This window comes from Amblyomma americanum, chromosome 1 (assembly GCF_052857255.1).
Source record: "Amblyomma americanum isolate KBUSLIRL-KWMA chromosome 1, ASM5285725v1, whole genome shotgun sequence".
Lineage (NCBI taxonomy): Eukaryota > Metazoa > Arthropoda > Arachnida > Ixodida > Ixodidae > Amblyomma > Amblyomma americanum.
The window spans coordinates 214,423,974-214,450,111 of NC_135497.1; the positions used below are offsets into that span (position 1 = coordinate 214,423,974).

The 26,138-nt window shown below is 43.9% G+C and overlaps 1 protein-coding gene across 1 annotated transcript in view; it reads right to left on the reverse strand.

The window, feature by feature from the left end:
• The window catches only part of LOC144114600 (uncharacterized), a 200,596-nt gene that overhangs the window by 49,043 nt on the left and 125,415 nt on the right, over nucleotides 1-26,138 (reverse strand). The window contains 6 exon segments of the mRNA XM_077648452.1: nucleotides 8,696-8,872; nucleotides 13,671-13,843; nucleotides 15,515-15,565; nucleotides 18,794-19,983; nucleotides 21,072-21,482; nucleotides 22,152-22,313. Of these exon segments, the coding sequence (XP_077504578.1) occupies nucleotides 8,696-8,872; nucleotides 13,671-13,843; nucleotides 15,515-15,565; nucleotides 18,794-19,983; nucleotides 21,072-21,482; nucleotides 22,152-22,313 (2,164 nt within the window).

The following is a 26,138-nucleotide window of genomic DNA, read 5'->3' on the forward strand; positions in this document are numbered from 1 at the left end:
CCTTCAGACTTGCTTCGCATCAACACGTCAACGCCGTCCGCGATACATCTATCTGCTTCCCCCGAGGGGGCAAGCCTGGAGACTTGCCTGACGAAGGTGAGCAGTTCTGGCGCTGTCCTCTTAGGTTGCACAGCGAACTTTGGCCCATGACCAAGGAATCGCTGAACATCCTCCGGGATTGACGTGACACCTTCAACGAGGTGCACCTGGTTCACGGCGCAGTTCTTCCTAGAAGGCACAAGTGCACGCAGACTCGGTAGGACTTGTTGCCACAGGAATTCAGTGGTCCGGTCGGCAAGGATAGAAGTTTCACGCCACTTCCTGGTAGAGTTGGGCGACGGCGAGGTGTAGAGCGTGAGCAGAAGTAGGTGTTCCCGGTGCAGACGAGCTTGATGTCTCCATTCCGAACGAGCGATCTTGCAAAGGCGGGCGGCATGGCCAGCAGTGGGCCGGAAGCCTCCAAACATCACCAGCAGATCTGGGGGCAATATTTTGCGGCGAATGCAGAAACTGAACATTCTCGCTCTGCAAGTCGCTGCAGCAATAATGGGTACTAAATGGCAGGGATCGGTGAGTGACGAGGAAAAAGAGCCCGCTGAACTAGAAATGAACTTGAATAGGACAAATTGTCGGGCTAGTTGGTAATGATCCATTCTTGTTGACAGCGCGTTTAGAGCACAGGGACAGAAGAAACACAGAGGACGACGTCACAGGCGCTGAACTTCAACTTTATTCAAGAATCATCGAAACCCTGCATATATACCCATGACAGAGACGCCACCAAGCGGCGAAAGCTTTATGCGCTCGTGGAAACAGAGATGATAAGGCAGGTGGGGCAAAATGACAAAGGCTAAAAAAACCGAAAAATTTTGAACAGAGCAGGAAAAAGCAGAGCAAGAAGATGCAAAAAACTTTACCAAGTCATTTGAAAGAAACACTCCGACACGTGAAAAAATGGGGCAGATGACAGACAGAATTTTGAAGACGGTTCCCGAAAACACTGAACCAAAATATACGCGTATAACAAAAATCAAACATGGCGAAAAAAGAAAAGCATAGTGGCAAGCAAAAACCAACAATGAAAAAGCACAGTGGTGATTGGATAGGCAAATGAAAATTTAACGATACAGGTGAAGCCTACAATTAACGCGGCTAAACACAGAAGATAAAATGCACTGGATAGATAAAACGGTAAAAAACTGGGAGGAGCATGAAAGATGAAGCCAACAAAAAAAAACGGCTAAGGCTAAAAGATGAGGTGCATAAAAACAAAAAAAGCGAAAAGGAGAGAATAGTGGGAAAAAAATTTTTGTTTAACTCCTTTGTAAAACCATTACTACTTCAAACAGGCCCCGATAGAAAGATTAACTCTTTTTTCGACAATGAAACCGAGGGTGCACTTACACAGGAACAAGTTGACACGTGAAATAGTGGAAGCAACCGAGATTGCTAGGCACGAGGGTGAATGTGTAAGTGCACCCTCGGTTTCATTGTCGAAAAAAGAGTTAATCTTTCTATCGGGGCCTGTTTGAAGTAGTAATGGTTTTACAAAGGAGTTAAACAAAAATTTTTTTCCCACTATTCTCTCCTTTTCGCTTTTTTTGTTTTTATGCACCTCATCTTTTAGCCTTAGCCGTTTTTTTTTGTTGGCTTCATCTTTCATGCTCCTCCCAGTTTTTTACCGTTTTATCTATCCAGTGCATTTTATCTTCTGTGTTTAGCCGCGTTAATTGTAGGCTTCACCTGTATCGTTAAATTTTCATTTGCCTATCCAATCACCACTGTGCTTTTTCATTGTTGGTTTTTGCTTGCCACTATGCTTTTCTTTTTTCGCCATGTTTGATTTTTGTTATACGCGTATATTTTGGTTCAGTGTTTTCGGGAACCGTCTTCAAAATTCTGTCTGTCATCTGCCCCATTTTTTCACGTGTCGGAGTGTTTCTTTCAAATGACTTGGTAAAGTTTTTTGCATCTTCTTGCTCTGCTTTTTCCTGCTCTGTTCAAAATTTTTCGGTTTTTTTAGCCTTTGTCATTTTGCCCCACCTGCCTTATCATCTCTGTTTCCACGAGCGCATAAAGCTTTCGCCGCTTGGTGGCGTCTCTGTCATGGGTATATATGCAGGGTTTCGATGATTCTTGAATAAAGTTGAAGTTCAGCGCCTGTGACGTCGTCCTCTGTGTTTCTTCTGTCCCTGTGCTCTAAACGCGCTGTCAACAAGAATGGATCATTACCAACTAGCCCGACAATTTGTCCTATTCAAGTTCATTTCTAGTTCAGCGGGCTCTTTTTCCTCGTCACTCACCGATCCCTGCCATTTAGTACCCATTATTGCTGCAGCGACTTGCAGAGCGAGAATGTTCAGTTTCTGCATTCGCCGCAAAATATTGCCCCCAGATCTGCTGGTGATGTTTGGAGGCTTCCGGCCCACTGCTGGCCATGCCGCCCGCCTTTGCAAGATCGCTCGTTCGGAATGGAGACATCAAGCTCGTCTGCACCGGGAACACCTACTTCTGCTCACGCTCTACACCTCGCCGTCGCCCAACTCTACCAGGAAGTGGCGTGAAACTTCTATCCTTGCCGACCGGACCACTGAATTCCTGTGGCAACAAGTCCTACCGAGTCTGCGTGCACTTGTGCCTTCTAGGAAGAACTGCGCCGTGAACCAGGTGCACCTCGTTGAAGGTGTCACGTCAATCCCGGAGGATGTTCAGCGATTCCTTGGTCATGGGCCAAAGTTCGCTGTGCAACCTAAGAGGACAGCGCCAGAACTGCTCACCTTCGTCAGGCAAGTCTCCAGGCTTGCCCCCTCGGGGGAAGCAGATAGATGTATCGCGGACGGCGTTGACGTGTTGATGCGAAGCAAGTCTGAAGGAAAGAAGTTTCCAATAAAAAAAACAATTTCGCATTTAAGTGATAACCATTTATCTCTGCTAACTGCTGACAAGGAAGGGGGGTTTGTGATTCTACCTGAACAATTGTACCTGTCCAAGGCCGCCGAAGCAATTCAGTCAGCGTTTAAAAATAGCCCGGCCACTTTAGCAACCAAGCAAAGAAATGTAGCTAAAAAACTTTGCCAAAGATTGAATCTCGAAAAGCTGGCTCGTTCAATAGAAGGTAACAATAACACTTGCTTGCAAATGTTCTTCACCGTCAAAACACACAAGATAGGGTGCCCTCTGCGTGTTATTGTTTCGGAGAAAAATACCTGGCAGAAAGATGTAGCTAAGTACTTGCAAGATAACCTGAAATTGCTTTCTATTAATGATCCCTTCCTGGTGAAGAACACGGAACAAGTCATAGGGTTTTTGAATGCGAATAGAGGTAAAGTCTTTCGCGGATTTTCTATAGACGTCAAGGATTTGTTTTATTCTATCCCTCAAAATGACCTCATGAAATGCGTTCGCGAAGCTATCGACAATCACGGTGCCATAACCTTCCAGAATGAGTGTGGTGTTTCAGTGGATGGGTTCTTGGAATTGCTCTTTGTATACCTAAAATCAACTGTTTCTGAATGGAATGGGTCACGTTTCATTCAAAAGCAAGGAATCTGTATAGGATCATGCATTGCCCCCGTGCTTAGCGATCTTTTTCTAGCCATGCATGACAGAGCTCTCAGGAACCAATTTGAGCATTCCAGCGTTCAAAAAATTTTCCGCTTCGTCGATGATTTCTTAGTCCTTTTAGACTGCGACAACGAAGCTTTTATTCAGGAAGTGCCTCAAATTTTTAGTGTTTTTAAGGGTACTGTAGCTCCACTCGAACTGACCCACGAACTGCCGGACAATGATTCCTTGCGCTTCCTGGAGCTAAGGATTTTCTTCACGCCCAATCACGTGTGCTGGGCATTTGAACCGAGGGGCAAAAAGGCCATCCTACCTTATGACTCCGCTCACTCGAAGCTGGTGAAAAGAGGTATTATCCAGTCTTCCTTTCTTAATTCCTTGAACAAGTCATGTGAGCACAAACTTCAGGAAAGCTTCACAAACCAGATAAGCAGGCTCACGCACTCAGGGTACCCGCCACAACTGCTTAGTTCTGTTGCTGAAAAAGTTCTGAAAATTATCAAGCGCGAGAATAGGAGGGCTCCGGCTGAAGCGCGCAAGCAATATAAAAAGGTTGCTGTTATCCCCTACATGCACCAAATTTCAAACAACCTTAAAAAAATTGGAAGCAAAGCAGGAGTGGACGTCGTTTTTTCCGCCCCTCAGCGCCTTTCGCAGCTCTGTAGGATTGTAAATGAAAAAGAGAAAAGAAAAAGAGGCTGCACCATTCGGCACAGAGATCCATCTACTGCATGCGCGGAAGGCGTCGTTTACTCAATTCCTTTGTCTTGTAGCAAGGTATACATCGGCCAAACAGGCCGATGTATCAATGATAGGCTGAGGGAACACAAGAACGATTTATCTGGTACTTCACTCAGGAATCTGCCCGTACACTGCCGAAACTGTGACCCACAAAATCCATGCCATCCTTTGTTCGAAAAAGCCACTGTGATAAAAAAGCACAGGAACAAGTTGACACGTGAAATAGTGGAAGCAACCGAGATTGCTAGGCACGAGGGTGAATGTGTAAGTGCACCCTCGGTTTCATTGTCGAAAAAAGAGTTAATCTTTCTATCGGGGCCTGTTTGAAGTAGTAATGGTTTTACAAAGGAGTTAAACAAAAATTTTTTTCCCACTATTCTCTCCTTTTCGCTTTTATTGTTTTTATGCACCTCATCTTTTAGCCTTAGCCGTTTTTTTTGTTGGCTTCATCTTTCATGCTCCTCCCAGTTTTTTACCGTTTTATCTATCCAGTGCATTTTATCTTCTGTGTTTAGCCGCGTTAATTGTAGGCTTCACCTGTATCGTTAAATTTTCATTTGCCTATCCAATCACCACTGTGCTTTTTCATTGTTGGTTTTTGCTTGCCACTATGCTTTTCTTTTTTCGCCATGTTTGATTTTTGTTATACGCGTATATTTTGGTTCAGTGTTTTCGGGAACCGTCTTCAAAATTCTGTCTGTCATCTGCCCCATTTTTTCACGTGTCGGAGTGTTTCTTTCAAATGACTTGGTAAAGTTTTTTGCATCTTCTTGCTCTGCTTTTTCCTGCTCTGTTCAAAATTTTTCAGTTTTTTTAGCCTTTGTCATTTTGCCCCACCTGCCTTATCATCTCTGTTTCCACGAGCGCATAAAGCTTTCGCCGCTTGGTGGCGTCTCTGTCATGGGTATATATGCAGGGTTTCGATGATTCTTGAATAAAGTTGAAGTTCAGCGCCTGTGACGTCGTCCTCTGTGTTTCTTCTGTCCCTGTGCTCTAAACGCGCTGTCAACAAGAAAGGTGCGTTATGCGTGTGTTCGAATCATATCCATGATGAAGAGCTCTGCGTGGTATCACCGGAATGGATCAATGTGCGCTTTTCGCACTCGTCTTTATGGACGCGCATGCTTGTTTAACCTATGCAGCGGTGTGCTGTGGGAAAATACAGTGAAATGCTAACAGAGCTGCTTTGTTGCGAGTACGCTTGTGCTTTTATAGCTCGTGTAGCTATTCTACAGCGCTTGAGCACAACGATTGCTTGTGGAAACTGTTGTCCCCAGTCGTTTTCTGTACTACGGCGTGCACGATGTAGTACCCACCTTTCATGGATGGCAGGCATATACAGCGGAAAACGCCAACCTCACTGATCGGGGATATTTCATTGAACATTATGTTCCGAATGTAGCCTTCATCTCTGAAGCGGCGGCCCTTGCTCAGCTGGTGTTCGCATCACATGCCGGATGATCGGAGATACTGAAGAATTTGCTCTTCGGTGGGCACTGCAGCCTGCCTCGGACTTCGCACCCAGCCATCAGTCAATCCTAGAAATCCTCCAGGTACCAGGTGCTGCCAAGGTCACGCCATCGTCGACAGATTCCAACAAAACGTGCTCTGGAGCGGCACTCAGTCCGGCCGGGTTGGGCACGCAGTACCCTACCAGTGAGCTTCCAGCGTTGTACGCGAGGTGGCAGCACAGGAAAATGAAAAAGGCGGATTGGAGAGCGGGAAACCAGCTTTCAAACGAGACCAAGATGGCGCCGATCGGTTCGCGTCGCGCGGAGCTACGGCAGCTTGAAAATGGGGCAAACCTTCGCGCTTGGCGTTCAATTTCAGCTCACCGACGTTTCTAAATTGCCGTTTTTTTCATACTTTGAGTTCGAATTCAGCTAAAATATTTTGTAGAGGCATAGTTGGGACATTAAAGACTTCAAAATCGCAATTTTTGAAAATTGCCATTTTTGACCATTTTTCGCGATTTCAAGACCCGCGTCCCCCCTTAAGGATGTACATTCTCATACGTTGCAAAGCTCAAAAGATCAGGCTGAATTAGCAGCTGATATAAAAGACATTAGGAGTAGTCAGAAGAACATTGAATCAAAGTTAGCTAGCATGCACAAGAGGCTTGATGAACTCGGGGAAAAGGCAAAGAAATTCGATGAGATGGATTAAGAGCTTTCATCTTTAAAGAAATCTGTAGAAGGTCAACGTATTAGAATTGATTTGACAAAGCAGAAGATAGATCGTGATGTAAAAATTAATATTTAGGGGTATATCTGATGCAGAAGAGGCTTGGGCAGATACTGAATCTAAACTCCTGGAAGCCTTGACAAGGTTGTTGAATTATGGCCCTCGAGTTCAATTCAACATGCATATTGCGTGGGTGTTTTTTCAGATGAGAAGTGTCGACCAATCATAGCTAAATTTTCTGACACTAAAATGAAAGACGAGATATTAACCCTTCGTAACCAATTTAAAACGAATAACATCACTATCAGTGAAGATTTCTCACCGGCTACACACCAGGCTCGAAAAAAACTTTGAATTCGGAAATAACCACGCTGGCCCTCACTCTTTTAAGATACGATATGACAAGCTAAACATCAAGCTAAACATCACTAAAAAATGCTTAATGTATAACCCTACCATGGACACTGTTGTAGAAATCGTGGTACGTGGCGAATCGTCTGGATTAGATTCCGTAGCTGGATCTTCCGCTGCACCATAGGGAATTGCAAGGGGTAGTGGACAGTCGTAATCTTCGATATCAGTTCTTTATACTAACGTTAGAAGCCTACTTAACCAGCATACTTCTTTATCTTCTGCCATACACATGTGCAGCTGACATTCCAATTGGTTCCAAATGGATCTTCCAACTGGAACCAATTGGTTTCAGTTGTGTTTTTAGCTACCGAACCAATTGGACCCAAGTGGATCCAACTGGACCAACCAATTAAACCCATTATGCCAGGCAGTTATTGCACTCAGAACATATTTACAAAATATAACTCACAATTAAGTTTTGAAAAATATGCAGTTTGAGAAATATTTCTACAACTTAACATATGTTTAATGTGCAAAAGGAAAACTAATCTGTGAGGACTGCAGGGAGACACTGTGCTAATGCCAATCAACATTTTTACTGCACAATTTAAATTAACATCCTTTTATGGAAATCAAGGCCAACAGTCATGCATGCATCGCACACAAGAAACACTACACATTAAGACACTAGTGGCACATATTAGCTCAATATGTACATCCAAAGAACACACTTGTGCACCAACTTATATACCCCATTAATGAGGCTCTCATGCCGGGATCAGTGGCGCTTGCCCACTGAGCGCAGTTATTTCATTTCGACTGCAGTGATGGTGCAGATGATGAATACAATTCAGTAGGTTAAGCTGCTGATAGCTCTTATTATAACAACATATTAGGTCTGCCTTGTTTGTCTAATATGCAAACATTCATATGGATACATTAGGTGCAGTTCGGCAGACCAATTGTATGCAATCGGTAAGACCAATTGGGGCTCACCAATTGGAAACCCTCCTGGTCTAAATGGTTAGTCCGTTCGGACAATCCAATTGGAACACCATTCCAATTGGAACCAGTTGGAAACTGAACTGCTGCGCTTGGGTGGATGCTAATGAGTAATTACTCCCTTATTATGAACTGGTCCAATTGGAACCAGTTAGAACCAATTGAAAATCCAATTGGTTTCAACGTTTTTTTTTTTTACTGGGAATGCATAACTGCGAGTCAAAATGAATAAGAAATTCATAATTTCTGAATGTCTAGAAAGCTGGACAAGTAAAAGTGCGGTGCAAATTGAATAGCAAATGCTATTCACAAACTAGGAGAAATTTCGAATATTTGCACATCCTTAGTTATTTTGTTGTGTAGCCTGTTAATAAACTAATGCAATTTTTCTGTGAATGTATGTGTTAAGTGCAATAGCAAAAAGCAAACTAAAAATGAGACGAGTCAAAACAGACAGCTTGTCACGAGTACTAATCCTAACAACGTGCTTCATTAAAAATTCCTGATAGAATCCCAGTGCCTAAAAATATAGGTTTCTTCTGCATGTAAAAGGAACAGACAATCAACAGCACATTGTAACCGATTATGCAGTCTAATAACCAAAGAAAATACAGAACTTCACTTATTGGCAAGTTTTATTGCTTTCATTAATCTTGAGCTAATCATATTTCTCTGCAAAAACCACGTTTTTGTATTGCAGTTTCTGGTGTTCCAATAACACTGCAGCCGATTTTGTCAAGTTTAAACAGTGCAGTGTGCTCCTTCTATGTATTTGTCCTTAACGTTGGTGCCAAGTTTATATGAGGAAAGTAGAACACACAGAGCCTTGGCATCCCACTCATACACATACCTGCTTTGGTCGGAGTCTGCTGCTGCTGTTGCTGCTGCTGGAATGCCCCAAAGCCAGACTGAGCCACACTGCCAGCAGTCATGCTAAAGCTTCCACCTCCGGAAAAGGTGCCTGCACCCACTGCGCTCCCAAACGTAGAGGATCCAAAAGACGATGCTCCCTGGTTGCCAAACAGATCTGCAACAAAGTGCATTTGACATGCATCGTGACATCTCAGTTAAAATTGACAGCCTCTAAAACAGGTTTCCTTTGGCACACTTTTTAAGGGGAGTTATAGACAACAAAATGGGATGTGCAGCTTCATCATAAGCACTACCATCTTTCAGTTCATTCTCAGCATCACCTCTACTAAGGTTAGGACTAAATACCAAGGTTTCAAGGAAAAATTTGGTACAGTATACAAGCGCATGGTGCATCTAGCATAATGAACACCTTAAAAAACAAAGGGCACAACCACTAGAAAGCATGTTCCAGCAGGTGCACCAGCAAGCTATTTTTGTGAGAGCACCACCACAGAAGGCAGCCATCAGTTAACAATACAGTTAAGATGCATTAGTAAGTCCTGAGAACAAGACAGCACGTCTTTAAACTAACTATTCAAACTTTGCCACAAGAGTTATGAAAACCCAGCCAAGTAGCATTGCTGTGGCTCGTGTTCACTAAAAATGTGTGCAATGTACATGTATGGCATAAATGCATAAATGTCTGTATAGAAGGGAATAAAACAATAAAAATAAAATAAAAAGCTCGACTTCTAACCCTTGCCAGAGGGGAGGAAGTGGCAGCAGTAGCTGAACCACACCTCCAAATCTAGGAAGATTACAAGGATAATCTAGTCTAGGAAGGTTACAAGGGTGCTCCAAGGCCCAACTAGACAGCACGACCACAGATGCCATATTCTCGAGTGGGCGTGCCTATGCCCACTTGGATAACACCTGGATTAACTAGATCACAATCCAATCTGCAATGCACTTATCCCGCGCTTTCGTTCAGTGACCGAACAGCCGGAAGAGCTGGCCCCAGTGGACTTGGGTCTGGAGTATATCCCTCACACCCGGATGAATGGTTGACCCCCGCGGAAGGACACAGCGCAACGCAGCATCAGTATGAATTTATACGCAGGAACTAGAGCTCCGAGCTCAAGCTACCTGACCTGAACAAGAAGTATATTGTACACACTCACGCAAGTAATCTTGATTCACAAGCAGAGCCGTCCCAAAGAAATGAAACCATTCTTCTGAAGCTGTCACCAGTTCTTCAGCACCTGCTTAATGCAGGCATGGCCCCAGGAAAAGTGTCCAAATGACCTTTTCAAGATTACATTACCACCGATGGCAACTGCCTTCTGACCTATGGCATTGGCCACTTTTTACAAAATGGTTACGACAAAAAAAAAAAGGCTGCTGGTAACTTGTATAAATTTTTTGTATGCTTTGTAACAATCTACAGCCTTCTAATACCCCTGTCACACGGGCATTTCGAAGGCCTTCAAACTGATAGTCTATCGACCCAAAGGCTATTGAGCGCTGCTACACAAACAGTTTCAATCGCCATCGAGTCAATAGTCTATCGAGACGATGGAGCTCTATTGAGGTTCCAAAGGCCTTCAAGAGTTACCCAAGGTTGCTTCGAGTGGCGCCAACGCGCACTTTTCTGCAGATAATGTTCACGGTACAAAAGCATCAACAAACATAATTCTCCTAAGCTTTAATAGACGCAGAAAAATATTAGTTTGTACAATAATTTAAAAATTGTATAGGTTTGGTTTAAAGCAGATTAATTTTATACTCTCCATCGCAGAAGACGGAAGTGCCAGTGGTATCTGTGTTTCCAGAGCGTTGCAAAACATGACAGCAAATCATACAAAAGGTAGTGTCTTTCAAGACAACACAACTAGCCTTTAATAATAAGAAACCTCCTACGACTCCAAAAAAAAGTGTATCTCAAACGTTTAGTTTAGATTTATAAAAATATTTTTATTATTTGCGCAAAATCGAAAGTAGCAATTGTGGCGCCACACAAGCTTGGTGTAATACACGAGAACCACTTCAATGGCCACTGAGATTTGCCGTGTAGCAGCAACAATACTCCTTCGAGTTTAATAGCGATTGAGAATCTCGAAGGCTCTTGACTCGATGGCCACCAAAATTGGCCGTATGACAGGGGTATTATAAGCCCAGCCTAAGCCTCTAAAAGCTAACGTGACATAGCTGTGCACAGTAGCAGCATATTAACGAAAATTGCATAAAAAACACTATAAACCTATGCAACCGTGCGAACTCTATGATCTCAATATATAATCTTAAAGGGGACAATGAGGAGAAATCGAAGCTGGCTTGTGTTGATGGAATGCCAGCTCTTAACCACAAAAAGACCACTCGCACTGAAAACAAAGCTCTTCTAAGGCAGAAAATAGCAGGAACCAAAATGCAGGTATCGCCGCCACAAGCCAATCTCGCAAGCACAAGTGCGATGACAAAATAGCCGAAACATGCAGCGGATCTCTGAGGCTAACAAATGTGCATGAAGGTTACGCATTTGATCTATATTGAAGTATATAAGTTTTGTTTTGAAACCGCTAGCCTACTTCTATCACACGAGGAAGACGAAAAAAAAAAAAAACAATCTGAATGTTGAAAGCCAAAGAAAACATTCGTACTTCAACAGTGCGAAAGACAGACAAAGAATGAGGCAAGACAAACATGGCGCTTACTAACAAATGTTAGTCAGCGCCTAGTTTGTCTTGCCTCATTCTTTGTCTCAATCTTTCATGCTGTTGAAGTACGAATTCCAACCAACTCACCAGCTTTTTTTTCTCCAGAAAAGAAAACATAAATTTGGCGGCGCAACAGGCGGCCAGCTGTGTTTTGGTATGTTTTGGTGCTTCACGGCTATGCGCCCTGCGTGCCCGCATGGTTTTGTGATGTTCCTCAATTTACAAGTGCAAAGCAGCAGAGAACCTCCAAGTGCACCTCTAGGCGCTCCTCGGACGGAGTTCATGCATTGGCATGCACCTGCTACAAGGAACACCACCAGCAGATATCTAATGTTGCACAATCCTCTACGTTAGCAAATGCACTGCTCAGTGTGTATGCTGAGCTGCATAACCAGCACTATGAGGAATATTATCACAAAATTTAAATACGTCTATGTACCAAGTCTCTACTCATCAGTTGCGATGGTGGCTTGGTGGTGACAGCTGCCGCACCAGTAGGTTGGCTTCTGCCGACACTGCCAACTCTTCGGCGCTCTGACTATACTGGCAGACCCGCCGTCCCAGCCCTCAAAAGCATCGAATGCTGAGTGGGTTTGAGGTTGCTGAAGTGCAGGTCACAGTTCTTTGCGAGAACTTTGTTGCCGGGTTCAGAAACGGGATACACTGTAATGCTGGTGCAAATGTAAACGAAGTGACAACGGCTGATAGAGGCCTTCAACGTCCGGCCGGCGAGAGTTTTCATTTTGGCTGCTGCTAGGCTGCACCACTCACCACCAGCAATCAGGAGACCCTGTTTACATCACTTTTCGGCTATTTCATCATCAGAGTGTCTAGAATTTGAATCAGAGCAGTGAGAAAAATCCAAAGCTCTTCACAATGAATGCATCTTTCGCTGCCGAAAAAGCGGCAAACAAAGCCTCGAAATGCCGAAATATCAAATTTTACTAACAAAAAAAAATTTGGCAGAGTTGTCCCCAGTGTCCCTTTAAAGGAACCATAACTGACCGAAACATGTTATGAGGCTGTTGTTGAAACAAAATGACCTTGCCTCATAATAACAAAATAGGCCATCCTAATGCCAATGAACAAGGATTTACTTTAATTTGGCACTACAAACCCCACAAAACTAGCTGAAGCAATGTTTTGAATGAAGCTTGGCATCATTAGTGCATCCTAACAAGTTGGCCACATCTCCATAAAACATTATTATTGATGTATAGTTAAATGTGCAGCGTTTTTCTTTCTTGTATCAAAAATAAGTCATGAAATTTTGTACTGGTTTGCGCATCGAACACATGAATTGCTGTGGGATGTTTTCCCTAGATGGTGCCAGTGTCGTTCCAGTTGTGGGTCTCAGTCATGGCCAAAGATCAGCAAAACTATCAGACATGCATGCATAACTGTGCCGTGTCGCCTTTGCATGTGGAAACAGAGGGAGTGTTACGCTATACTAAAACTAATTGCTGTATGGCAGATAGAACTATATTACTTTTTAGTTTAGTTCCGCACTTCTGCAGCTGTGCTATCACTACAGTACTCACCCGTTGTGGTTTCCAGCATCAGGATACATACAAAGAAGCATATTCAATGATCTAAAAATTCTTCATACCAGTTTTTTACGACATTTCTAATGAAACCATTGTGGAATCAGTATAGCGCACGGACACTTTTATATTTTGCCTCTATTGAAATGCAGCCGTATTATTTTGACCAAATGCCTCAGCACTTGTATATTTTATGCACTCTACCAGGCTTGGAAAGTGCGTGACGCACTTTCTCTTGCCTCTGCACTTTATGTGAGAAGGGTGCTCGAGTAGCTGGTGGCATTTTACTTTCGCAAAGTATTCCCCTCAACACAAAAGTACAGCCCCTTGTATCACATGTAAAAACAGAACAAAATGCACACCTCTCCTCCCTCTGCCTCTGTACAAACTTGCGTCTCTGTCACTGTTACTAGTTACCTTCTACAGTAGCAATCCCTACAGTGTGGCCTGACACAACCCACATCACAATACATGCTGTGTAAAGAAGGGTGGCTGCATAGTCCATTGGTGTTAACTGTGCAAATCTCCACATACCCAAACTATGCCTTCCGACATAGTATGTGAACAAAAATGGGCGGTGAGGTCATACACTTAAGAACTCCCTTAGACAGCCAAATGATTGCTTGAGGTAAAGCTCAAGTTCACACAAGGTAATGCGCATGCAGTTAAGCATAGTGCCATGCAACACATTGACAGAACTGCAGTGCTGGCATACTGGAGGTCTGTCCAGAAGAGCTGAAGGTTGATGAGCCACCGAACACGTTCTTATTGGGTGCATCTGCTGCTGGCTTGGAACCAAGGCCGCTGAGAAACCCAGAACCACTTGTGCCAAACAGGCTGGAACCACCACCTTGTTGCTGCTGATCCTGCGACTGCTGGCCGAAACCACTGAAAGCGCAGACCACAAATTTAGACAAAGCATATGGCACAATGACAGACATGCCCGAGACTATGCTACAAAAAAACAACAGGAGAACAAGAAAAAAAGAGAACAACAGACGAAGACAGGACATGCGACTCAGCTGTGATGCCATGAGAAAAGCACTGCACCATAATGCTCTTATTATTTCACATTTTTCTCGATGATGATGGAAGACTGGTGCAAAACCACAGGGCTGCACAAAGTCCAAAGTTGTATTTACTGCATGAAAAGCTACAATAAATGTATCGTGCTCTAGAGTAATGAAGGCCACCGACTGAGTGGTCTAACATGCAATGAACTCCTGGTATGGACACTAACTAACACTCATGCATTTCCCGGTGTAAATGTGAGATTACATAGCATGCTATAAAATGTACCACTTAAGTGTCAACAATAGCTATGATACCAGCTAAGACGGTCTTTATGGTATTAAAATAAATGCTTCAGAATTGATTCCAGAGAAACCTTCCAACTTGTCTCTCCCCTCTCTGCTTGTGAAGACAAAAACAGTGCATGCACAACTGTTTGCTAGAATATCTCTTCAACTGTATGTTTGTTATCGTGCTGTGTTTGTCAGCACTACTTGCTGGCATTTCAATCATGTCAGATTGCAGTGCATTCATATGCCTAAGGTCTCCATATATCACCAAGTCAATTAATCTCAATCCCTTCTATAAAATGACATATGCCCAACTTACAGATAACAAAAAAGCTCAGCTAGACAAGATGGTGTGTGGCATGTCTTCGATTTGTTTGTGCCAAGCTGAAACTTGGCACAAGTTTCAGCTTGGCACAAACAGAGTGGGCATCAACACCAGCCACAGCCGAGGGAGGTGAGAAATAACCAATGACAATAAAATATGTTGTTCTGTCTACAGACAATGCCTTAATGTAACTATATAATCAGCATATTTTGCTGTTCCTTCTCAGGAAACAATATGCAGGGAGAAAGTCCCTGCATGCTTGTGAACATCAGCCCCATGGGTTTATAACAACTCTGCTAGTGCTTGTTTCCAAACCGTCATATAAAATTTAACCTAAAGATGAAAGATTTTTTGGTGCCACAGTTTAAACAAAAATTCAGTTGCTTACCAACCTTAATACCAGGCTGTTCTATGAGTTGTCAAAATGCCATGAAAATGGCACATCGAAAGGTGAGCTTTGTAACACAGCAGTGCACTCACAAAACTCCTGTAAATGAACTGAGACGACCCTGGTCTGTACTAAGCACACAAGCTGAAAGCTGAATCATCATACCTGAAAAATCAAGGGCCTGTTTAACAGAAACTCAGGTTTTCCAGTCACAAGCTGTAGGTATATGAGTGCAACATCCTTAAAATGCTAAAATGTGGGATTAAATGTATGCGTACATGTGTAAAATTGCTTTGCAATGTATGAGCTTTACCATAGCTGTCAAACCAATATTTAAGGTTTACTGGAAGACACTTGAGAGTAGTATCTGAATAAATTTCCTGAAGTGATGAAATCAATGTAGTTTGTGTGCTTATCATCAGTACATCATGCTTTGGCACAACATCCATGCATGTGCATTGTGAATTACAGGCCATTCATATACTTAAGAATTCTCTAACACTCATGCACAGTGTATCCTGCAAGCATTTAAGGCCATCAATTACCTCGCAGCCTGTGGCTGGCCAAATGCAGGAGTGCTGGACTGGCCAAAGAGGCTGCAACAGGCACTCATATAATGTATAACAAGAACTACAATGTGCAGCAGGTTGTACACTTAAAAAGCACACTTAAGTGAAACACATTCAGTTAAGTATACAGACTTTCATTGAGCCTGTGCATTTTTTGGCAGACTGATTGATTATAAAGAAGTTGCAAGTGAACGCCATATTCAAATGAGAAGAAAATAGAATCAATATAAAAATGATATGCTTTTATTTCTTTGATTAGGTGACTCAGGCATACTGTAAGAGGAGGTACAGTAGAAGCTCGTCGATACATTTTTTTAAAATCCAAAAAATGCAGGACTTTTAAAACAGCTATAGTCCAGAGAACTGAGATTCAAGAAAGAAGTACAAAGGCATTTACTGATACCTTCACTTCCCAAAAAGACTGTAACCTGTGACAATCATGTAACCTCTGACAACCTTTTAAAGCGAAAGCTTTACTACTCCCTTCCATAGCTTGTTCGGCGTGTTTCATAACGCGACGTCGCCAAGCCGCAGCTGTGCTGAAACCGATAAAAAGCGGGAGCTTCGAAACCAAACGAAAGATGCATAACTGGCCCCCTGGGACAGTGGACACCTCAGTCACACTTTAAGCTACGTAGCAGTAGTAACAGATGTGCATTGCATGTGTTGGCACTGACAACACTGTGGCAGAAACGTGGCACTGAAGCTATAGGCCGTCGGTGTTCATTGGCGTTTGTGTTGACAATGTTCTAGACACCGATAATTTTGAGGAAAGGAAGGGTGCATAACTGGCTCCCTGGGTAAGTGGACGCCTCAATCGCACTTTGAGGTATGTGGCGGTGGTAAGAGAGAGATGTGGGCTGCATGCATTAACTGCTGACAATGATGTGGCAGATACGTAGCACTGCAGCAATAGGCCGCAATCTTCACTGGGTGAACGAAGGTGTATACCAAATTGCACTCTCATGTGGACGACAGTATGTAGGACAAACTGGTCGTTGCCTTAATGGCCGCCTTCGTGAGCATAATCACAATGTACGTAATAAGAATAAAGAATATGGAGAACTAATGAAGCACTGCAACACATGTAATAATTGCAGACCACTCCTCAATAAGTGTTTTTTTAGTTGGGAAAAGCACGGATAAGCACACTCGTGAAATCATCGAAGCAGAAAAGATAGCAAGGTTAGGAAGTGCTTGTGTGAGCACCCCTTCTGTCCGACTTTCTAAAAAAAAATTGCCTACCTATGGCCACGCTGATTTTCGCATTCTTGTGATGACACGGCATGGAAGAAGGAAAGAACTCAGGAGAGGCAGTTACGTCACATTTTTTGAAGCAGGCTCCCCCTGCTCTCCCCTTACTTGGCCGCAGTCTCAGCGCGCTTGAGCATGCGCGGCAGGCATTGCAGCAGATGACACCACTGTGCCCAGCGTTACTATTGGCTGCACCGTCTGCCAAAGACTCCCAGTAGTCCTTGTGAAAGTGCGACTTCTGGCACACTTTTTGGCGTGCAGCTCAGATAGCGAGGGCCTCTCCTGAGTTTTCTTTCCTCCATGTGACACGGCAATGCTGCATGTATAAAGTATCGTGCATTCTTTCCATTAAAGTTGTTGGAAGTTAGCGTTGCGTTCACCGGTCCCTTGTCTTGTTGTGCTACTGTTCCGAAGTACGAACCAACAAGCCCAAACTTCAACATTACTCAAGTAAAATTTTTTTCAATTACCGTAAACATGTTACATTAGTCTCTTCACTTAGTGAACCGAACAAACATATGTGGCATAAAAAAATGCACAGTAAAGTAAGAAGAATTATGTTCAATTTGCACAGTTAGGCCAAATGCGAATTAGGTGCCCTAGCTGTTCAGTTTTCCCTTCAGTTCGTGTTCAGATTCAGCGTTCACGGATAGCAGTTGTTCGAATAGCGATAATGGGCTAGCGTCCATATATGTGGAACTGGTCATTCTCACATTCACAGATCCCTAGGAGTCTTCCTACCACTCCTGGCCCAGTGGTGCACGGGTCAAGCAATGCGCCACTACCCTTCTATGGCAGGTGCTGCTTCAGTGGGACTTGGGTTACTTAGGCTGGGTTGCGATACAGGTTGCTTTTCCCCAGCAGCCCCTCAGGATTAATTGAGCTGTTGCCTGACACGGCGGCAGGTGAGCAGCCTGCCACAAAACTGGCTTCAGACAAACGTACAATGGCTAAATGCGGGGAATGGCCACTATAAGTGCTTGCGCACTAAAAGCAATGTTTATACTTCAACTAGAGAAGTTTTCAATATTCCTTTATACACTATCCTGGGCCCTGCAGACAATATCTGTGACTGCTCTCCAGCTGCTGGACACAAGCAATGAAAGCTCTGATGTTACACAATGTCAACCGCTGCATGCTCACACTTGCAGAGCCCACCAGCTACAGCTTTCACTGTTGCATAGAGGATTAGAGAGTGGTTAATTGTAGCCGTAATCTTTCGAGACCCGCTGCGATGGCGCAATGGTTAGGGCACTCGGTTGCTAAGCCAGAGGACGCGGTGGGTGCGTTTCGACGGAGGCAAAATGCAAGGCACCTGTGTACTGTGCGATGTGTCAACACCCATCAGTGCACCCACTACTGCATCAGAGCAGTCTGATGTCAGTGCACGTTAAAGAAACCCCTGGTGGTCAAAATTAATCTGGAGCTCTCCATTACAGCGCCCCTCGTAGCCCATGTGTTGCTCTGGGACGTTAAACCTCATATACCATACCAATCTTTCTTGGCTTATCCCCAACAGCTCTGAAAGAAATCATAAGCAGGGTGGTGTTTCTTCACAGAATCTAGCCTTAGACAAATCAATGAAGCAGAATGAGTGTGATGAAGAAGCACTGCAAGGCTGCTTACATGGTTGTAGCCTTAAAAATGCAGCTGTCAAATCATGCGTGAATAAGTTCCAGCAAGCAGACATCCAAATCTGCAAACTTTCTCTGCATGTATGAATAGTTTGTATCAAGTCCCTCCGCACTATTGCGTCATTGAGAGGGTGAAGTGGGAACTGAAGTACCATGAAAACCGAGCTGAGGGCATATTTTGTTTGCTCGTATTCTGAATTAATTTTTTTGTTGAATATCTGCTATTTGTGAGAACCAATCTCTACAGTTCTTTCTTCACTTGTATCCATACGTAAGGTATAACTAGCATTACTTCATAAGCGTTGCAGAACTCCTTTAAGTTGCCAAGCCTAACATCGGACTTGAGATGATACCAAGTCATTCTTACCTTTGTTGACCAAACAGGGATGGCGTCTGGCCTGAACTTGTGCCAAAGGAAGATTTTTGACCAAACAATGATGAGCTTGTGCCTCCAGAAGCAGTAGCTGGTATGATCTGGCCAAATGGTGAACTGCCTGCACTAGATGACACCACTGGTGATTGACCAAAGGTGAAACCGCCTGGTTGACCAAATGCTGGTGTTGTTCCCATTTGCTGACCAAAAGAAGAAGCTGCTGACGTTGGTGCTTGGCCAAAGATTGACTGCCCAGCAGGCTGCCCAAATATAGTAGCACCAGATGCCACTGGCTTCCAGAATGGTGCTGTGGTGGTGGTTGTCGTGGAGGATGTGAATGTTGCTCTGTTCTGACCAAACAAGGAAGGTGTGCTGGTTGGAGATGTGGCTGATGATGTGGTGGTACCGAACATTGCCGACATGCTTGCACCAGCTGCAGCAGGCTGTCCAAACACTGAAGGTGTAGACACAGCTGCTGCTGTGGTTGCTGCCACCTGGCCAAATGTCAATGCAGAAGATGTTGTGGTTGTCAGCTGGGATCCAAAAGGTAATGTGCCAGCTGATGATGCCACTGCCATTTGTGGAATGCTGAAGGCCTGCTGTGCAGGAGTAGATGAAGGTGTTGTCACTGTTGTCCCAGCAGCCTGACCAAACACAGGAGTTGCAATCACAGAAGTGGCTGTCTGCCCAGTTGGCTGAGTAGCAATTAAAGTGGCAGGGGCCTGGCTTACAAGTCCCGCAAGGGATGTTGGCACTGAACCGAATGAGAAGGACGTTGGTGTGACTGGAGCTGTTGACACAGCTTGCTGGCCAAACAGCACAGTGGTGGGTGTTTTTGGCAAAGACGCACCTCCAAACACTGATGAAGACCCGAGGCCAAGCACAGTTCCACTGCAAGATGTAGGTGCTACCACCTCACTTGGTGTGGATGGCGGTTGTGGTGAGCTTGGAGGGGTAGAAGAAAGCAGCTCCGCAGCAATAACAGCAGCCTGTGTACTTGCTATGCTGCTTGGTGTTGAAACAGCTAAACTTGCTGGGGCAGATGCTGGCACAGAAGTTGCAATTGTTGGTGATGACAATGATGCTGCAATTGATGCTGCTATGGCAGCTGTAGTTGCAGCAGCAACCATAGCATCAGTTTTGCTTGGCTCAGAGGTGGGAGTCTTTGCAGAAAGTGTTTGGGCCTAGATAAAAAAATCCACGAGAATGGGCAAGGAAGAAAATATTTAGTTATAAAAAGTGCAACTTGAAAGATAACTTTTATAAAATATCTTATAATAGCATGCATGTGGCCCCACTGTCTGGCATCATTTGAAACACTCATCTTAAGCTATCATTTTCAGTGCATGCTGATAGAATTGGACACGGAAAGAAGTGTTAACCATAATAATTGTTTTGGCGTATCATCTGAGAGTTATTCACCCTTTTCTAGAGGTATGCGAATATGAATAATAAAAAGTGGTTGCAAATCGAATATTTTTTAATAGATTTGGATAATCAATACAGGTTATTTTAGAATAGTATTCAATATCAACAGAGGTAGTTTAAACCAAAAACAAATGCTTTTCTACGTAGCATGGCAAAAATTTTTTTCACCCATCATAAACATAAAGAGAGTACACCTGTAAGGCCTAACAGGCATTAAATAAGGGAAGGGGAATCATGTAGTAGCATCAGTAGTAATCTTGTTGTACACTAGATAATACCTTGTTTTCAATTCTTTGAACATAATTTTGTTCAGTGCACAAAATCTAAGCTCGACTCACTGCTTACATGACAAAGGGACTAAATGAATGCTGACATGAAGCACTATAACGTCACCAGATACTTCACTACTGGAGCAGTGACATCAGCGATTGGCTATAGGAGGGGCAAGACGCAAGACAATGCTGGCAAAATGCAAGAAAACAGTTTGTGAAACGGATGACACACATGCGGCAACCTGAGCTGCAATGCAAGCGGGACCATCCCTTTTATGCTCTCTCACACGCCTGACTGCATAATGTCGCTCCAAATGCAGCATTTACGGCGACAGGCAGCCCACTTGGCGCTCACGTGTCCCCCCTGATCGGTCCAAATACTGTCACAAACTGAAGGCGTCTTTCGGATCAGCAGCCCGGTGCCATAGCCACTGAGCCACCACGGCGGCCCAATTATTCAAGCACAATTGAAGTTATATGACATGCATGCTAAATTAACTTGCTCATGTTTGGACTGAGGCAGGTACATGCCCATGCCTGTTCTCAATACTTTGCAATAATGCTCCACTCACATCTGATGGCTGAGCAGAAGCAGCAGTAGTTGTCAGGGTGAAGATCTCTGGCTGGCTTGCGGCAGATGAAACAGGCTGGAATGGTGACTTGGAGACTGTTGCCTCAGCACCAGACACTGCTGTATTTCCAGTAGCAGAAGCTGGAGGCTTCAAAGCAGATGGTCCCGAAGGGCCGAACATCAGCGGTGCCTTCACTGCGTCCTTTGAGGAATTGTCTTTAACAGCCAATACTGTTCCAGATGGAGGACGAGTCTCCCCAGAGCCAGGACCTTTGACCTGAGGTATCGCGAAGATATTCATGGCAGGGCTGTCTTTAGCAGCTGTAAAGCTGAAGGCTGCTGCAGCAGCGGATGCCGATGACACACTGGAGTTGCCAAACAGAGACTTTGCCTGAGTTGTGTTTGGCTGGCCCTAGAAGAGAGGTATTCATAACCATACATTTAAAGCCTGAGGTAAAGATCCTAGCCACTATTTATTGAGTAAAGAAAATGCACTAAAAGAAACAATTTAATGAAACATGCATGTGTTTCTACAGTTATGCATATTATTCTGACCCAAAGGGGAATTGGTTTACTTTTTATTGAAAGTTGTGGGTTATTTCAAAGAAGCCAATGATTTACAGACTTTTTATAAGGAAAGGATGACCTATGCCAGAAAGAGAGAAGTACACATGCAAGAGAGAGACCGGGAGAACCGTCTTGCAGGGCCTCTTCCTTAAACATGGAGGAACCTGCGCCTCTCTGGTACCCCGCCATACAAAAAGGTCGACTGAAGACATCACACCAAATTTTCAGCCTTGATTTATTCATTGCACCTTCTTCCACGTTTGTAAAAATATTGCTTTAATTCCTGGGTTCATTAACTATGGTCAATATTTCTTTATAATGATTGTTCATTTTCTGTGAACAGCATACTTGTCTAGCATAGCAGTTCACTCTCTTTTGATGTCCCCAACCTAAACTCACCATGCACTGACTGCTGTGCCGAGTTGCTCGTGAACCGTGTGCCGTGCACATTTGCAAAACCTTCCAGTTCAGCACAATACAATTTTGAAACAATTTTTTCCAACGTTTTATTTACCTCCCCAGAGCCAGGACCTTTGACCTGGGGTGTTGCAAAGATATTCATGGCCGGGCTGTCTTTGGCAGCTGTAAAGCTGAAGGCTGCTGCAGCACCCGATGCCGATGACGACATACTTGAGTTGCCAAACAGAGACTTCGCTGCAGTTGTGACTGGCTGACCCTAGAAGAGAGGTATTCATAACAAAATCAAAGCTTGAGGCACACAGACATATAAGGGGTAAGCCTGGTTCTTGAAGACAAAATTTTATTAATGTAGTCACAATTATGAGATCTTCAGGGAACATGTATTTTTGCGTGCCAATGCTAAATATATAATTTAATTTCATGTAAAACAATTCCTTGAGCACTTATGCAGTTGTTATGCAAGTTTTTGTGTAGAGCTTTCAAGAATGGCTGCTGCAGGGAACTTGCTAAAATGTATGCCATTGGGTTTTCTTGACACCAAGGATTCCAATAAGAGTAAAATTATCATCCTGTCTATCATAGAACTTGAGTTATAGAGTATTGAAGCTGTCACTTCAAAAACAGCAATACAAATTTTTCTTAGCATTTCTGAACTGACTTCAAAACCCTATAACTCAAGTTATATGATAGGTAAAAAGAAAATTTTACCCTTACTGCATTCCTCTGTGTCAAGAGAAGCCATAACATACATTTCAACAAGCTTCCTGCGGCAAATTTTCTTGAAAGCTCTTCACAAAAAACTTGCATAACAATTTCTCAAGGAATAACTAGCATAACTAGTTCTCAAGAAATCTTTACATTTAATCAAATGGCATATTTAGAATTGACACAAAAAAATACATGTTATCTGAATGTTTCTAAACTGTGACTACATTAATGTAATTTTTTTTTCAAGACCAGGCTTTCAAGACCCTTAACCACTATTTATATTTATTGAGTCATGGAAATGCATTAAAAAAACATCTGAATGATGGGTGCATGCGAATGTACAGTTGTATGTATTGTTACATATTAATACAACAGTCAGAAATACCACAGAAAGGGCTTCTAAAAGAAACTGTTTACTGTTAAACCTCTATTTAATGAGGTCAGTAAAATCGGCAGTTTACCTCGTAATATTGAAATTTCGAAACATCGATATTCACCTCCTAGCATGCTCAAAAACCGCTAAAATGCGCTGCAGATAACTCACAAGAAAAGCCTTTATTTGTGATTGAAGTGCTCCTTGTGCCCTTTCTTCGCCAGCAGCAACGGCGTTACGCGCGTCTTTTGTTGCCAGCTCGCGAGCCGCCCCAGCTTGTTTATCGCACCAACCACCTCGTGGGTGACAGGAATGACGTACTCGTCTTGAATTCTGGTTTTGCCGTCATCATTATCCTCTTGTAAGTGCCCCGAGCACACTGTGGCCATCGACAGAAGCCTCGCGACGGGCCACGCCATCAGCCCCCTCCCTTCCTCGCATTTCCCTTACTCTCCTGTCTTTCTTCATGTCAGCGAGAACGAGGAAAGTGTCCTCCAATGGCCAACCAACGAAAAGAAATCAGGCCAACCCCGCTCCTCACTTTCTGCCATAAGCGCGAGTGTGTCTCTTCTTGCACGTACACGCATCGTCTGAGTGAGAAGCAAGGTTGTCAGGTGTGAATCGCGAGATGGGCTTCACAGCTGACGGGTGTGCCAACAGCACTGACTTTCCAGTCCTTTTACCAAGCTTTGGACTTCTGTAAACACGATAAACGCAGCGCGCTGCCTTTGAGCACAAGCAGTGCATCATCGGCGTTGATTCGCCGATTTTAGGCGAGATAGCGAGAGCCGCGAGCTGGCCTGGCAGGCTGCCAAGGCTGCGCAGACGCTCGTGCCAGCCTCGCCCGTACTGCCCCAGGTGGCGCAGCCTGTGGCACGCTCACTTCTATGATCGTCGTCGTATTTACGTCTGCCATGCACTCTGTATGTGAGAGCAGTGCGGTGCCCATATTAAGTACGCGCTCCGATACGTGCTTCGCTCAACCAATCGCGCCCGCAATACAATTTTTATGCAGGTTCGTTTCCAACCAGCAATAAAATTAAATTGCATTGAAAGTGTTCCAAACTCTACTTCGCTATATTGAGGCTAAAAATACATGGTGTTCTATGGACGCGAAGTTATGAAAACTAGAAAATTTCGTTGCATCGAGGTTTAACTGTATTGGACAGACTTGCGCCCATGACTCGACGGCGGGGGTGACAACAAGCGTGCTCGGCGGTCGTCGAACAGAATGCCTGCAGTCTTGGCTGTGCTCAATTTAAGGCTGGCAAGGAACCTTCAAGATAAGGAGCCAAAAGAAACTGTAACAATCTAAAAAAATGTGGAAGCAGTTGAATTTGACCACGATAAATCAAGATAGGCTAAGTCACATCTAGTGTCACAAACAAAATGGTAAAGCCGCGTGCCAGTGGCTTTGAGCACGAACAAACAAACAGCACTAATATTCGCAGCAGTATTATTCTGATCCAAAGGAGAATCGGTTGACTTCTTAATGAAACTCGTGGGTTTGTTCATAGATGCCAATGATTTGCAGACTTTTTTATCAGGAAAGGATGACCCATGCCAGAAAGAGGGAAACACGTACAAAAGAGAGAGGGATCCTCCTTTCACTGGTGGGTGCACTGTCTTGCAAGGGTTCTTCCTTGACCAAAGAGAACCTGCATCTCTCTGGCACCATACCATATAAAAATGTCCACTGAGGACATGACATCAAATTTTCAGCCCCGATTTGCTCACTGCACCTTCTTCTACATTTGTCAAAATATTGTTTTAACTTCTAGGTTCATTAACTATGGTCAATGTTTCTTTAAAATGATTGTTCATTTTGTGTAAACAGCATACTTGTCTAGCACAGCAGTTCACTCTCTTTTGATGTCCCCAACCTAAACCCACGATGCACAGAATGCTGTGCCGAGTTGCTCATGAGCCGTGTGCAGTGCACATTAGTAGGACCTCCCAGTTATGCATAATACAATTTTGAAACAATGTTTTCCATCTCATTTACAGTCTGCGATAAAGTGATTTCAGGGACTAGATGGCAATGCTCACATGCCCTGTTATGATGTTGTCAACAAATTAGTCAAACCTTTGTGCGTCCCCCGCTATGCGACAACCCGCATTTTACAAAGAAATGGTGCGGGCCTGGCGAATCTTCCATAGGGATAATGCATTAAAAGCCTCCATTATACGATGAAAAAATATGCACAGCCTGCGTCGTACGATGGCCAGTGGGAACAATCCGGAGTGAGAGACGCTGATGGAGGACTTTATTGGCAGATGTGATGTGAACCAAGGTGGTTCGAGATCGGAATCAAGATGGAGACACGCGCTCAATGATGCAATAGAGCGCATGACGGTTCTGCCAACAACTCGGACTCTGACACCGTGCGTGCGAGCCTTAGCCGTCGGTGTGCGTCCGGCCAGTTTTTTCGCGTGCTTTGCTGACGAAGGTGGTAAGGAAATCAGCTGTGCGCTCACACGAGCATGAAGTTACTGTAGGAGCGGTAACATAATCACACATTTCTACGATCACCGGCGGCTAGTTTGAAAGTGCTTTCCACTGCGGCTTCAGTGAGGAGCATGTTAGCCCTAGTGACACAAGCAAGCCAATGGGGCAGGAGCAGTGTTGTCGGTAACGCGTTACTTTTTTTGGTAACTTAGTAACGTACTCGTTACCATTTCGGAACTGTAACGGGTAACATACTTATGTCAACATTTTTTGGTAACGTGAGGTGTCACGTTACTAGTTACTTTTTTATTCCGGTTGCCCCCCTCTGCCTCCTTTTTTTTGAAAAGAAAACATCTAAAGTGATGTCAAGATGCTCTCGACGACCCTTGTTGCGGCTCGCATCTATGGCAGAAAACACCTGCGCTTGACGACACACCCAAGCAAAAAAAAAAGCATGAACATTTCTCGGTAGGCTTGTTCTCCAACCAAAAGGTCTCGTTCCAAGGCGACACTCTCGCATTCTTTGTTGAAGTGAAGTGAGTCAAGTTTCC